The 15555-nt window shown below is 33.0% G+C and overlaps 1 protein-coding gene across 3 annotated transcripts in view; it reads right to left on the bottom strand.

Annotated features, from left to right (window-relative positions):
- The window catches only part of LOC129219185 (myosin heavy chain, skeletal muscle-like), a 232031-nt gene that overhangs the window by 117642 nt on the left and 98834 nt on the right, over positions 1-15555 (bottom strand). For all 3 annotated transcript variants that reach the window (XM_054853504.1, XM_054853506.1, XM_054853505.1), the window contains exon 3: positions 2032-2133. In XM_054853504.1, the coding sequence (XP_054709479.1) occupies positions 2032-2133 (102 nt within the window). The remainder of the gene's footprint in view (positions 1-2031; positions 2134-15555) is intronic.

Raw genomic sequence — 15555 nt, 5'->3', positions numbered from 1 at the left:
ATGTTTGTTGTCGATACAAAAAAAAAAAAGCGTGTTTAATATTTTTAAGTGTTCTATCGATGTGCAAAGTTTTGTTTCAATCGGGAATTCACACTTGGGTAGGATTATTTGTAAATGCAAAAGTTGTAGTAAAATATTGTTAAAACCCATTGGCATTCACAAATTAATGAAGCACACTTTATTGAACATATAGAAAGCTCATAGCGTTTCTACAGCTCAAGTACATACGACTAGTGATGTAAAATACCTGGGTATATATTTTTATGGGTAAATACCCAGGGTATATACCCGGGTAAATACCCAAAATGGGTATTTACCCGGGTATTTATTTCAAAAATTTATGTTCAACTAAAATACTTTTCGGTCTGTATTCCACTATGTATATATATAACGAACGAACTATATACAAAACAATAAATTTTAGCCTAAAATTATATTTTGATCACATATCTAAAGAATTATTGTGTGAAACAACTTAGCAATCTAATATGATATTCACATTAAATGTGTTGGATATGCCTAATCAATGCCTCCATCTTTCTTTTTTGTTTTTCCCTTTTCAAAGCAAAGTTTAAAGTTTTACCAGTAAAAATGCAAAGTGAGTGACAAACTAACGCTTCCTAAATACTAAATGCCTATTGCGTTCTTCCTTTTAACATAGAGCAAAATGATCCCAGTAAGCATAATCTCGGTCTTCTGGCTACTGCCAACTATCAAAGGTCGAAAGCATCAGAAATTAAAAGCGGAGAAAACAATTGGTTAACTTCTAAATTTAAATTTTAAAATTAACCAATTAACGATTTGATTTCAATTATTTGGATCCATCGTCATAGCTACACCATCCATGTATTGCCATCAGATAGCGTTGTTTGTGTACCAGCGGAGGATCACTTTTAAAGCAAATGTGATAGGCATTTAGTATTTAGGAGCCTTTGGACGAACTGTTCACAAATCAAAGCCAAAACTAACTAGTAGCATGATATTATGAAAAATCAAAGATGATAAGTTGTGCTAGCGCCATCTATGTGAAAATATTAAACTTAAATCCCTTTGCTTTACCCCATAAAAAATTAAATTATCCTGCCATCCTATTTAAGTTTTAGAATAGTTCATTCTAAATTCTGACAGTTTTTTTAATAAGATTTCTTTACGCCTTCAATTAAAAAAATTGTGATACATAAATTTTTATATTTTTAATCTTTCATTTTACAGTTTATGTTTTAAATTAGAAAATCACCACCTTTTGATACCACCTATTTTTTTGGCAAAACGAGCAATTACTAGGGGATTTACCCTGAGGGGAAATACCCCCAAAAATATTTACCTTTCCACCCTACATCACTAATTGCGTAAATTAAAAATAGTGCGAATAAATTTTCATCATGAAGTACCGGGGAACAAATGCAAATGAGCACGACAACGGAAAACAATATTTTGATTTTTTTTTGCTTATTAATATGAAAACTGTTTCTATATTTGCCACGTAATCACTTAAACAGCAATAAAATAAATAAATAAATAATATCATAGTCTTAATATTTTCTCAGTAAATTCGTCCAAGCATCCCTCATGTTTCCTTTTTTTTTTTTTTTTTTTCATTTTGGATATGACTAACCTAGATTGTGATTTTGAAATCCTGAAGTTCATCATTGAATTGCTTATACTTGTCCAATTATGACATTGAAAAGAAAAATTCTTTGGTTCACGATATGTTTCTTTCATAATTTCGTCAAGGCTTCCAATAAAAAATATTATAAACTGTATAATACATATATATGTATCAGTTTTAAAAATTATTTCATATTTAGATTTAAAAAAAAATTCCTACTAACTTTTGTCATTTTTTTTTTCAAAATACCCAGTTTTTGGGTATTTACCCAGGCCTTGGGTAAATACCCGGGTAAATACCCAAAAAATATTTACCTACCCACTGGGTATTTACCCAATTCACATCACTACATACGACAGAAAAGGAAAGCATGCAAATGTCTTGACTATAAATAAAATTATTATTAGGCTTAGTATTCTTACATTTTTCGAGCCATCAGCGGACAAATGTTGGTAAAGAGAACTAAAAGACTTTTGCAAGCTCAGATGCTCTTTATAGAGCTGCCGATGCATTTTCAGCGTCACCTGAAAAAAAAAGACAGAGAAAAAATTATCAATCTATAATTTATTTAATCCTATAATAGTCACTTCTTAATGCGGTCAATAAAATGCATTTTTTACTTTTCACAGACCGTGGTTGCACATATCAGCGTTTTGTAGGATAGAACTATGTTGAAGTGATTTCATACATTTTAATAATTTGCATTTTAGCGTTAATTTTGCATGTCTTTGTCGTATAGTTCGAACTGAATATTTTCACCAATTTTCAATAAAGTATATATCAAACTACACTCCTGTTTGTGAAAATTGCAACACCATGAAGGAAGCATCATAGTTGAATGAAATTTAATACACAGTTGAGTGGTATTGGTACAAATAAATGATTACATTTTCAAACCAAACAAACAATAAAAAGAGATAGAAATTAGTATTTTGTGTGGCCATCACGCGCCGCAATAAAAGTTGCTATACGACTCGGCATGGAGTGGAACAAAGTTTGAATATCTGCCTGCAGAAGAGTATTCCATATTGTTTGTATGCGCAACCAAAGTTCGTCTGTCGAAGCAACAGGACAAGAGTCACGAGCTAGCAGCCGTCCAACGAAATCCCACACATGTTCAATCGGTGACATATCCGGAGAATATGCAGGCCAAGGAAGAAGCTGTACCTGCTGCGAATAAAGGTACGATTTGACAGTCTTGGCGAAATGTGGACGAGCATTATCCTGCTGGAAAACAGCCCCTGGCAATCCTTGAAGGAAGGGATAGCTTGGGGCTGTAAAACTTCATTTATGTATCGGGTACTGTTCAAATTGCCCACAATTCGTAGCAATTGTGATCGTCCATGATATGCTATGGCACCCCAGACCATCGTTCCGGGTGTTCGTCGACTGTGGCGTTCGATAATGCACTCCGGAATGTGCCGTTCACCGGCATAGCGCCTGACACGAATTCGGCCATCATGGTGCCCCAAATTGAAGCAGGATTCGTCAAAAAAGACGACCTGCTGCCAATCAGCACGCCAGCTCCTATGCACATTGGCCCATTATAGCCGCAAACGGCAATGGTTTTGCGTGAGAGGAATCCTGTATAAAGGAATCCTTGCGCGCAGCCCACGCTGCAGCAGACGTCTCCGAATTGATGAAGCACACAATGAAACACCTGTAGCTGTTGACCACTGTGCTTCCAATTGTCTAGAAGAATCTGTGCGGTCCGTCAACGCCATACGCACCAGGTGTCTGTCATCGCGAGCTGACGTCACATTTCGGGGTCCACTCCCGGATTTCCAAGCTGTCCGACCCTCGTCCGTCCACTGCTTCCAGACACGCATGATTGTGCTGTTGTTATGCTGCACACGAGCGGTTCGATCCGCCGTTCAGAGGGCGCTGCTCAGCATATGCATGCGCTATCGGTCTGTAATTCTGATCATTTGCATATCATGCCCTACTTTACATTTCCTGCATTTTTCAGCTCACTCGCGTAAGTCCTTCGTGGTGTTGCAATTTTCACAAACAGGAGTGTATTTGCTACAGTTTTATTTTTTTATATTTGCAGTTATACGAGTACACTATAAATGACGTTCTCTTACTCTGCAGCAAGAATATGGTGAAAACTATGCTTAAAAAATTATCTTTATTTTAATGACTAGGCATACATCATTGAATGTAATTTGTTATCTTCGAATGCACAAACATATAAATTACGTTTTTTCCACTTCGACGCGAAGTTTGTTTCAGTTCGAGTGATGAGAATAAATCCTCTAACTAGAGCTCTTTGTTTTTTTTTTCTACATTAAAATAGGGGAGTAGGGAAACTACATAGATATTTTACATGGAAAATGTACGCCTTAATATTTATTTCATTACTTATAATAACATTAGGGGTCAAAATAATTATTGCGATTGAGCTTCACAGCATCACTAAAATTTTCAGCGTCTCTGTGTCGGAAGTTTTTGATATTTAAAAAAATATTTTTTTTTACTACCCCACAAATGGCAAATACAAAGGGACACTTTTATTTAATATAACCATTTCCCGGGATTGTAGTCTGTTATCCACCTTAACACTCATTGCGTATGACACTAATCCCAAATATGATGTTATGAACTCTGATTGGTCTAACTTCTTCCGTCTTGAGAGTCTTGATTGCTACATATTTCAACATACAAATAACTTCTATACAAAAAAAATTTTTAAGTTTTGCAAACTATGGGCCCAGGGGATCAGAATGGGGTTATAATACCTGTATTGACTGTTAAACAAAATTAAAAATTTAGAAATAAATGTTAGTAAAATCCATATAACTTTTGATATTTTGGAAAATATGATTTTGTCACAACTGCTTAAAATTCACCAACATTTATAAAACTTAACATTATGTAATATGCATCACTGACACATAACACTTAGTTATAAAATTTATTTTTCGCAGAATCATTTGATTCGCATTTTCAACCTTTGAAAGAAACAAATTATTAACATCCCCAAAATTGAATTACATATTGCTTGAAATATTTAACATTAAGCAGATCTTAGAACTTAATACCTTAGTCCTTAATGCATACGTCACGAATTGTTCTCAGCAATATTTGTAATGTTTCTGGAGAAACTATTTCACTTAGTATCAATAACATTGATTGGATTATGCAGTCTCTTTCAGTGCCGGGGGAAACGCAAATAGGTATTTCACGCAAGAGCTATTTCACAAGATTCTGTTTTTCCTGCGGAACAACGGGTATTTTCAAACTATTTTATTCCTCATGCAACTGCTGATATTATCTCTGTTAAAATGTGCTACTACACTACAAATTCACAGAACACATTGGGAACACGCTTAGAATATACCCAAACCTGTTTTTATAAGGTATTTTTTATGCTTTTTTTTTTTTTTTTTGTGCGGTATATTAAAATTTCAATCAGATTGAGATCCGATTGACGAAATTATTTTTAAAACGAGTGCGAGGCAGTGGCGTAGCTAGGGAGGGGCGGAGGGAGCGGTCCGCCCCGGGCGGCACTTTTCTAGGGGCGGCAAATTAACCCTTTTGATGTGGAAAAAACGTATTTTCCATTATGGTTTTAATCTGCTACCGCAGGCAAAATGAAAATCATCGAAATGTAAGACTTTTGTATCACTACCGGATTAAAATTACTTTGAAACAAAACAAGAATCTTTCCTGATAGCATATCGGTATAATCTTTGTTTTTCTCTGAGGGGCGGCAGTGGACAATTATGGGACCAATGTTTTTTAGACTGTAGAAGTTAACTTCAGGAGGGAGAATACAATGAAGTTTTCCAATTTTCGTTATAAGAAAAAGTTTACTCTGGATTATAAGAGAGTTTCTTAAAAATCACTTTGTAAAACAAAAACTTCCTCTTTTTTTTTAACTTCAGGAAAATGAGGACAGGAGTAAGGAGGGAAGGGGGAGGTATAAAATAGTACACGAAACAATTCATTGCTTATCATATTGGTGGCTTAATGTGTTTCAGAGTTCGCTTTGATTTCTCATTCATTACAAGAGTTCTCTCAAAAGAAGTAAGAGGGGTTTCTGTTTTCTCGCTTTTGAGAGCAGAAAATCTATCCGACAACTTTGTAACACATGTTAGTCTATTCCTTGTCGAAGTTAAGCGAATTACATTTTTCAACATTTGGTTTGGTCATTAATCCCTCAACTTGGTCAAAAATAGTCTAAAATTGTGTTTTAGCATATTCAGTTTTGAATAGTCCCGGTTGGGAACCTCTCCCACCTCCACTGTGTAATCTAGCAGCGGGAAAGATAATTCAAAATGTTTTCAGGTGGGAGAGCTCTTGAATATTTCATCCACTTTCCTGATATCACCGAAGATAGCTTATAATTAGGTTTTTAGACATCAATGCTGCAAAATTTCTGGGCAGAGCCCTGAACCCTGTCCTTTCCTCTAACCTGGCAAACACAGACAAAAAGTACATAGTTAGATCTTCAATTCTGAAAACTTTCATGGAGAAAATTCCCACCCTCCCTTCTAAAGTCTCAACATATAGATTAAAATTACGTTTTTTAAACTTCGATACCTCAATACCAATTTGTGAAAACAACATTTGAACCTTGAATATCCTTAATTCCTAACGTGATCAAAGATAACCTAAAATACGTTTTCAGGATTTCAATTTCGGAATTTTTCCGAGAGAGAGTTCTTAACCATTCCCCCCTCCCCTTCTTTTACCTAACTTCTCCAAGAGAAAAATTGTTTTGAAAACTTCAAATTTGAGAAATTTCCGAGGAAGGAAAGCCGAACTACTCACTCCTTTTCCTAACGGCACCAAAGATAGCCCAAATTTTCTTTCTTAGAAATTTGCGGGGGTGGGAGAGCTCGCTAACCCTTCCTATTCAAAGATAGCCTAAAATGAACTTCAGCTTTAAGAAAGATTTTGAGAGGGAAACCTTACTTTGCCCCCCCCCCCTCCCCTGCTCCTAACATTACCAAACAAAGCCTAAAGTCGGGCGTCAATTACGAAACTTTTCCACGAGAGAGCTGCTTGGCTTCACAACATTTTTGGTGCCCCCTGTGGAAGTGCCACCAAAGATAGCCATAGATAGTTTTTACGTCACCAAAGATAGCCTAGAATTGCGTTTTTGAGACTTCAGTGCCGAAAATTTTCCAAAGGAAGATCCCGAACCTTCACCAATCCACCAAACCACCGACAATTTAAAAAATATTTTAGTAAGAAACCTCAGTGCCAATCTTTCCCTTAACGCTTACAACTGAGTTAGTATACACATGCAATTGCGTAGCCAAAGATAGTCTAAAATTGCATATTTCAGAGCTTAAAATTTTCGAATTCAGTATTCGACTATTAACGATTTTCTGAAGCTCCCCAAAGTAGCTTAGCTGCATTTTAAACTTGATTTCGGAAAATTGTCTTGCAGTGCACACTGATCCCCTAACATCAACAAAGAAACACTAAAAGAGGTTTCAGTTTTGAAAAAAAATAGGGAGCAAACTAAAACCGCCCTCTCCCCGAACTTTACTTAAAATAGATTGGAATTACGCTTTTTATGCGTAAATTTAGCAATTTTCTCCATGTGGTCCCTTTTCTCCCCTCCTTTTTTTTCTTTTGTAAGTATATAGAAATTAATTACGTCTTGTTTTCTTCAATTAAATTTATAATTTTAATTTAGACACCTTTGACAATTTAATGTATTAGCTCAGCGAAAGGGCGGCAAATTGAGGAACCGCCCCGGGCGGTAAACACTGTAGCTACGCCACTGGTGCGAGGTAGTATGATCAAGTGACGACATAGGCTCCCCGATGGAAAGTCACTGTGAGTTCCCGAAAATTTCCTTATTCTGGAAATTTTCTCCGACTACGCGACAAAAATTCGCTTGGTTTATTATGATTTCGCTTAAATGTTACAATTTCGTAAGTTTTTGGGTTATTTTCTATGTGAGACTTTTTTATGCAGCCTCTTTCCACCGCATAAAAAAAATAAATGTGTTGGGAAAACAACTTTTTAAAGCTACTCGTGAAGTTTCAAACATTTTTTTAATGCAGTTTTTTTTTTTTTTTAATGCAGTCCCTATTCACCGCATAAAAACAGGTTTGGGTGTACTTCAATTCAGAAAAAAAAAAAAAAAAAAAAAACCATTTCTTGGATGTGTATTAAAATGAGTTCTGAATATGCTCTGCTATAAAGAAAATGTACTGAAATGTGTCCCGAAAGTGGATCGAATGTGTTCCAAGTATGTTTTGTTAAAAAGAAAGTGTTCCGATCTAAAGGAATTCGGCTCAGGATATTTGTTTAATAAAAACTTAGGAACGCATCTGAGAACATATTGCGGATAGATTTGAGAACTGATTTTAAACTCATCTGGACACATTTTTTTTTAAAACTGAGTTAGCAGTGGGCGGCTGGGAGGGGGTCTGGGACACATTTTGAAAATATTTTTATTGAATACTTTTTTGAAATTTTTTGAGTTTTGCAATTTTTTGCACTGATTCACCATTTATTTAATAAGCAAAATCATAAAATAAATATTAAAAAAAATTATTTAAATTTAATTTGCTTAAAAAATTTGGGTTGCTTTAAAATGCCATAACTCAAAATAATCTTGGTCAATGTTCAAATTGTTTTCAAAAAATTATGCAAAAATATCTACGCTTTAATTTTTATTCGTTGATTTTAAAAATATTAATTTAATTAAAATAAAAAATATTTGAAGAAAAATTTAGTAAAATTCGAAGATGCTTTTTTTTTTTTTTAAAAAAATCATATTTTTTTGCAGTAAACTTTTTTTTTCAAATTCGCCGAATAAAAATTAAAGTAAACTGTTTGAAAAAGATATAAGCTCCAAATTTCATTACTTTACCTTTATCGATTCCTGACTTATAAGAGTTTGAATGCAAGAAATCGAAAAGAATTACATCAGGGAGAAAAACGCGTTTAAAGTTATAAAGTTAAATACAATTAGGGATTGCAAGAACGGTGTACCGAATACTGGTATATCGAGCAATTTTGCAATTTCGTAATACCGGTATTTGTTGAGGTAAAATACCAGTATTTTCGGTATTGGCTGAAAATAGTAAATAGTTTCAATTAAAGAATTTTCAATTTAACTTATTAAATATGTAGGGGAGAGCGGGACTAAAAGTTCCGCGGGTAAGTTGTTCCCTTTGAAATAGCTAAAAAAATGTTACATTTATTGCTATTTAATTTTTGATGACTATCCGGGTGAAAAAAGACTGATAACTCATTTTGTTAAGATTCCTAAGAAAATTACGTTCTCCTTAGTTATACTATTCAATAGAATCTTTCATTATGGCACTAACAGAAATCATGTTAAAATTCATCATTATTAATGAGCTTTACGAATGCCTTTAAAAAGAATGGCCTCCCGCCCGGTCAACGGTCATCTATTGCCGGATAGCTAAGAGCTACCACCTTCACAAATTACCGTTGATTGGGCGCCAAACAGCAAAACTTACTTTAAAAATCAATGGTTTTGGGAAAAGATGAATGTTTCGTAAATTTTTTTTAAAAGATGTGCTGTTAAGTGTTGTAAAAAACGGGAAGAAGTATCAGTGTTAAAGATTAGGACTCGACCGATGCATCGGCGCCGATGGTTCAACAATTTAGCCATCGGCATCGGCATCGGCGGCCGATGCTAACTTGCAGGAAACATCGGCCCATCGGCCTTAAAAAACATCGAAAAGCCGATGGAATTGGCCGATGTTTTTGAAAATAAAGGAGCTTTGCTGTTTTATTTTTTAATACAAAGTAAAGGGAGTTATTGTTTTCATATAAAATTGTTTACTTAAGTTTCAGTATGAATTTCTATTTTAGTCAACCCTGAATGACTTTTTAATACTGCATTCAGGTACCAAACAAGTTAATTATTGCGTTGTTTCTAGCAGCTGGATGTACGTATGTATCTCTCATAAGTAATGACTCAAAAATGGTAAGCTGTAGCAGGATCAAGTTTTGCATGTGGGGTGTGCGTACGTTCTAGTTGTGCACTTCCCTTTTTGTTTTCAATCGGGTGTTCTGAAAAGCCTGTTTACTCATTTTTTTCGCTATTAATTACTTATTTCAATGCAAAACTAATATAGCGTCTCATATTGACGATCATTTGGTGATATATTACCGAATTGGAGACCATGCAAACAAATATGAGATGGCGCAACCAGTTTTTGTGTCATTTTGTTACATTCCCGTTGAACCGACGGTAATTTTTAATTTTTCGATATTTGTAATATGAATCACAGTAATGCAGTCTTTTCTGTATCGCTTCGCCGGAGTTACAAGTTTGGGGCCCTATTTCTCTATCACTGAAGTTGTAAAACATTTATCATAAGCATTTTTGTAACTCCTACGGCCTATCGCGCAATTGTAACATTTGCTATATTTTAAATCCGCCACTGCACGTCAAAACAAACTCGGGTGCAAGTTTTAAAAGGTTTTTTTCTGCTCAATGTTTGTAATGATTTTGAACTCTATTTTTTACGACTATTTCTTGAACTTCCGAGAACACTTGCATGCCTTTCCTCCCACTCCCTCAATTTCTAAAATTAAACTCTAGTTATACTTCTGAGTTGTTTAAAACTAACACCATTCATAAAATTAGAGATTTTTTCTTTCAAACTTTATCTATCGTTTAGAAAGAATTTAGAGCATTAACGTAAGAAATTGATTAAAGACGTTTTGAATGGCGACATAATTCGGAAATCAAAGAGATTTTTGAATTTTTTTTCGGAAGTGCTGAAGTAGATTCAGAAATTCTTCCGAGGCGTTGGTGGTCGCGGATCTGTACTAAAAAAAAGCGATTATTTATTTTGGTCAAGAAATGTAATTTTGCGTATTTCTCATATTTGTTTCATATATATTTCGTAATGCGCCATCTTTTTTGCATTATTAATAGCGATCGATTTTTTTTCTGTTGTAAGTTATACGATTTTGATGTATTTATATAAAATCAATGAATAAGGTTTTTTCGTTTTTATAGAAAAGTTTCAAGGATTTTCTATTATGCAATTTTTTAAATTTCAGAAAATTATTGTTAAATTTAAAAAAATAATAATAATTTGAACTTGTTTGTAAAGCTTCATAAAAGATCAAACAATCAAATGGTTCAATATTATGTGTGCAAACATCAGATCAAGTAGTATATGTGTTCAGTTATTAACTTGATGTAAATATTGAGTTTGTTTGTTGCAGCTGCGTTTTAAGAACTTCACTCTTTTAATAACTATTTCTTTTTTCAGCAAAATTTATGTCACTGTTATAGCTTTTAGGAAAAATGGAAACTTTTCTATTCATAAATTTTAAATAAGCATAAAAATATTCCTATTATGATTTAATATTGCAATTTATCTGTTACCTTTTTTGTTTAGTTTGATGACTAAAAATGTCTACGTGCAATCTTTCCACTTTAATTGCATAATTTGTGGACGGTTTCATAGTTTTATTCTTAATGTTTTTGTTGTTTTTTTTTTTTGAATGATTAAACAACATAGTTTAATGTTTTTTAACTATGTTTAGTGTACCTAAATCCATGCATTATTACAATATTACTGAAATCTTAGTTATATGTTCAATTTAAAAAAAAATCAATTGGTTATTAAACAGTCTCTTTGTTTTCTTCCTTTTCTTTCTTTCTTTTTTATTTTTTTTTTTTTGGCTGTTGTTCTTTCTCTTTCATCATACAGCAGTCAAAAAAGGAGAAGCATAACTACACCCTATACAGATTGAACGCAGTACGACCCAAAAGTTCGGGGACAAGCTGTATAAAACTTTACCCAGAATAGTTCGCATTACCGAAGCACATCCACCTTCAAAAGGTCACTTTGAGGGACTATGTACTTCTACCAGTGTTCATATAACGTTTGGAAACACTCCTGGAAGCCATTTTTCGCTACCTTCTATGATGCAGCTTTATCTTCTCTTGAAGGAAGAAAGCGGTGTCCATGCAAATGTTTTTTTTTTTTTTTTGCTGGGAACAGGTAAAAGTCACACGGAGCTAAGTCCGACGAAACGTTATGTTATTTCTTTGTCATATCAGAGTATTGACAAATCGAACTTTGCTTCCTCAACATGAAAGTTTCCTTCTTCCTCACGATGAAGTTAAAGCAGCAGTACAAGACAGGAGGTGCTTACAGGAGGTTGCGAAAAATGTCTTCCAGGAGTGCTTCTAAGGCTATACGAACGTTGGCCTGGTGCATAGTCGTTCAAGGTGACTATTTTGTAGATAGATGTGCTTCAGTAATGTGAACTATTAGGATAAGGTTTTATACAACTTGTCCTCGAACTTTTAAATCATACTACGTACGTATGAGTTTTCAACTTACTATTTCATAACGTTTTTGAGTGATGCAAGTTTACGCGCATGAAGACATCACAAGAGAATTTGTGATAATTAACTGATGAGGCGTTCAAAATGGGTATTTCGGTCATCAATATGTTCTTAGGTACATATGCATATACAGATGTGCCGGTAAAACTTGTGAAGTTTAAATTGGGTAATCGTAAAATATAAATTTAGGTCGAAATCTGATTTTTTTTGTGATTACAATTTCTTATTCGTGGAAAGTAAGTAAAGTGAAATGAATCAATCATCCTTTAAATCCCTGACAATCTTATCAATTTATTTCTGTTTGATTTTTTTTTTTTTTTTTTTTTTGCCATCGGCCAACGGCATCGGCCATCGGCCATCGGCAATCGGCCATTTGGAGTAAAACAATCGGCCAACAATCGGCATCGGCCCATCGGCCAAAAAATGCCATCGGTCGAGCCCTATTAAAGATATGTTTTAAATGCGTCCCCGAAAGTGCTCAAAAATTGATTTAAACTAAATAAATTTTCCGAAAATTACTCTCAGAGGGGTTTTAAAAGTCGTTCCAAAAATTGTGCTATAAAATGTTCTGAAATAGAGGGACAAAGTGTATTTTTTTAATATGTCTTACTTATAGCTTCTGTACGTCATGAGTGGTCAAAAACTCGATAGCGGACGATTTCTATTTAATTAGCGTAATGAGTTATCGGATGACTCGTACTACACATAGGACGACTTCTATTTAGTCTGAGTAATAAGTTATCGGAAGACTAGCGCTGCTTCTTTACAAGGCTTCTTTACAATTTTCTTATCTAAAATGTAGAGCAATGTTTGGCAAAGTGAAACTGTTAAGATAACTTACCTATTTCAAAATGAACAAATTGAAAATTTGTTTTGAAAACTACAGTACACAAAAAAAACAATGCATTTTATAATGAAACTTGCATTGAAACATTAGTTTTTATTTTTGTCGACAAATTTGTACCTTGAACAAAAAATGAGAAGTTTGCACTTTTTTTTTTCATGAAGCAAAGTAAAAATCAAATATGATATAAAAATTGATGAATCATATATACTAATGAAATATATTTTTTCTATTTGCTTACTAAAATAGTTGACATAAATGAATGAGTAAATAAAAGAATGAATGCACAAATGAGTAGATAATGAATCAATAAACGAATGAATTAATAAATAAATTAATATATGAGAAGAAACAAATGAGTGAACAAAATAGTGAGAGTATAAGAAAATAAGTGAATAAATGAACAAAAAAGTGAATCATTAAATGAAGAAATACAAATATATCAATCAGTAAATGAATACGCAAGTGATTTATTATATGAATATAGGAGAAACTATTAAATGAATCAGTAAATAAATTTATGCTTGAATAAATGAGTAAATAAAGAAACAATAAACGAATAAATTAGTTGATTAATTAATTAATATATGAGAAAAATAAATGAGTGAATAAAATAGTGAAATAATGAGAAAATTAGTGAATTAAGGAATACATAAGTGCATTATTAAATGAAGTAATGTAAATATAATAATTGGTTTAATAAACGATTGAGTAACTAAACGAAGTTAATTATTTCACTTTTCCCCATGCATTTTTCCCCCGCACGAACTTGTACCATTCAAAATAAAAAGAAGCTATTATAAGTAAAACTATTATGATGAAGTTTTACTAAATAAATAACTATTTCATTGAATATTAGTAGGCCACAATTTCTATTTTGAATGTTAAAAACAAAAACTTTATCATTTTATAATAACAAAAAAAAATTTTTTTTTTTTGCTTGCAACAAATATTACAATAAGAATATATCAATTTTTTAAAACTGTTCGTATTATCACATGATTTGATTTTCAGAGATAGTTTTTTCCTGATTGGAATAGACTACATGTGTTTCTACATCGTTAAAATATTACCAGATAGGTACAGTGCTAAAAACAGAGTAAATATTTCACCATTTCAATTTGCCCCCACATTCTCCTACATAGGATAACCGCATTTTTTCCTTGACAAATTCGCATACTGAAAGCTTACCTTCACACGACACTTATTTCACAATATTGTTTTCTAATGGAAAACGCTCAGCCACCTTTTTAGTTGATACCTTCGCATGCATTGCTGTGTAAATTTTCTCTCTATATTATTTGATCGATATATTTTTTTCTAATTTAATATTGTTAATTGATTTAATTTGTGAAATCAATGTTTTTAAAAATATAGTTCCTACCACTTCTGTCAGTATAAAATGAAGTTTTTCGAAAGATAAAAGACCAAAAAAATATCAAGAGTGGCTAACTAGCATGTGCAGCAAAGAGAGACGATGAATAAACACCTTTGGATTGGTTTCATTTCTTCGCCCGTATCTGGAAACCATTTTAGAAAACACTTGTTTGACAACACAAGTGATATGCTACTTTTATTAATACTAAGGGTCATTCCACAGTATTCAACGCTTCGTACGGGACATTTCAAAGCCAAATTTTGAAATGTATAAATTTTTTTACAGTGAAAATACAAATAAGAAAGTGGAAACAATTGAAAACGGTGTTATTTGTAATTTCAAACTGAAAAATAATACAAATATTTGAAATTTTGACTGTGAAATATACTAATTGTAACACTGAATACTGTGAAAAGTCCCATTAGCATATTTTACAGGGTAATATGCCAATGTAAGTTAAACAGGAATTTTTATTCAATGTGAATTCCATTTTCTAAATTGATTTGAATTAAGATCAAGTTCAGCAACATCCAGAACTTGAACATGAAATTCTTCGAAATAACACAGAATGAATTTCTCTAATGGGTGAAAATTCCTAATTTCGAAATTCCTACCTCATGTTGATTTTTTAAATAACTATACGTAAGAGCGTATTACGGATGAACTAGCAACAACAAATTTTTCCCACCCATAAGAAAAAAATATCAGCCACAAAAGGAATTATCAACACGCAAATTAATAAAATTAAATCTTCACGCTTTATAACCAATGCAGTGGATGTCATTTCCTGCGTAATTATTGTTATTACAGAACAATTCATGTTTTCTGGAAATAAACTTCATTTCATGCTTTATATTTCTTCTGTTTTTCAATTTTTTCATCTAAAGTTTGATATAATAGAAAACAAAGCACGTGAAATTACAGAAATCACCATAATGAAAATAATAATTGCTTTTTCAAATGATAACAATCTTCTAGCAACGGGACTTCATACTCGTGACCTTAGCATTATTGAAGTTTTTATTGCAATTAACATCAGATTATGTTTGCTTGGTTAGCAAAGCATTCAGAAAAGCTCTCAGAAATGAATTCAGTCTACCTTGAGAATGCTCAATCCCTTCGTAACGAGGCCTTAAATAGAATCAAAAGTCACTTTTGAGTCCATATTCAGTTTTACTCATCGTTAAAATATTAGTCTACAGTGAATTTTGTACAGCATGGGCATTTTTATACGAGAACAATCAATTTATCGGAGCATATCAGTCATTACCAGAAACATGAAAAGTTTTCTGAAGGTTGTCATTTTATGCTCTTTAATGTTTTTTCAATCGGCTCTCTTAACCTTAGAAAAACCCAACTCGGAACTAAAGAACGGCATTAAAGAAAACTTGCCAAAAGTT

Source organism: Uloborus diversus, chromosome 3 (assembly GCF_026930045.1).
Source record: "Uloborus diversus isolate 005 chromosome 3, Udiv.v.3.1, whole genome shotgun sequence".
In the NCBI taxonomy this organism is placed as follows: domain Eukaryota; kingdom Metazoa; phylum Arthropoda; class Arachnida; order Araneae; family Uloboridae; genus Uloborus; species Uloborus diversus.
This window is presented reverse-complemented; position numbering and strand designations above follow the sequence as displayed.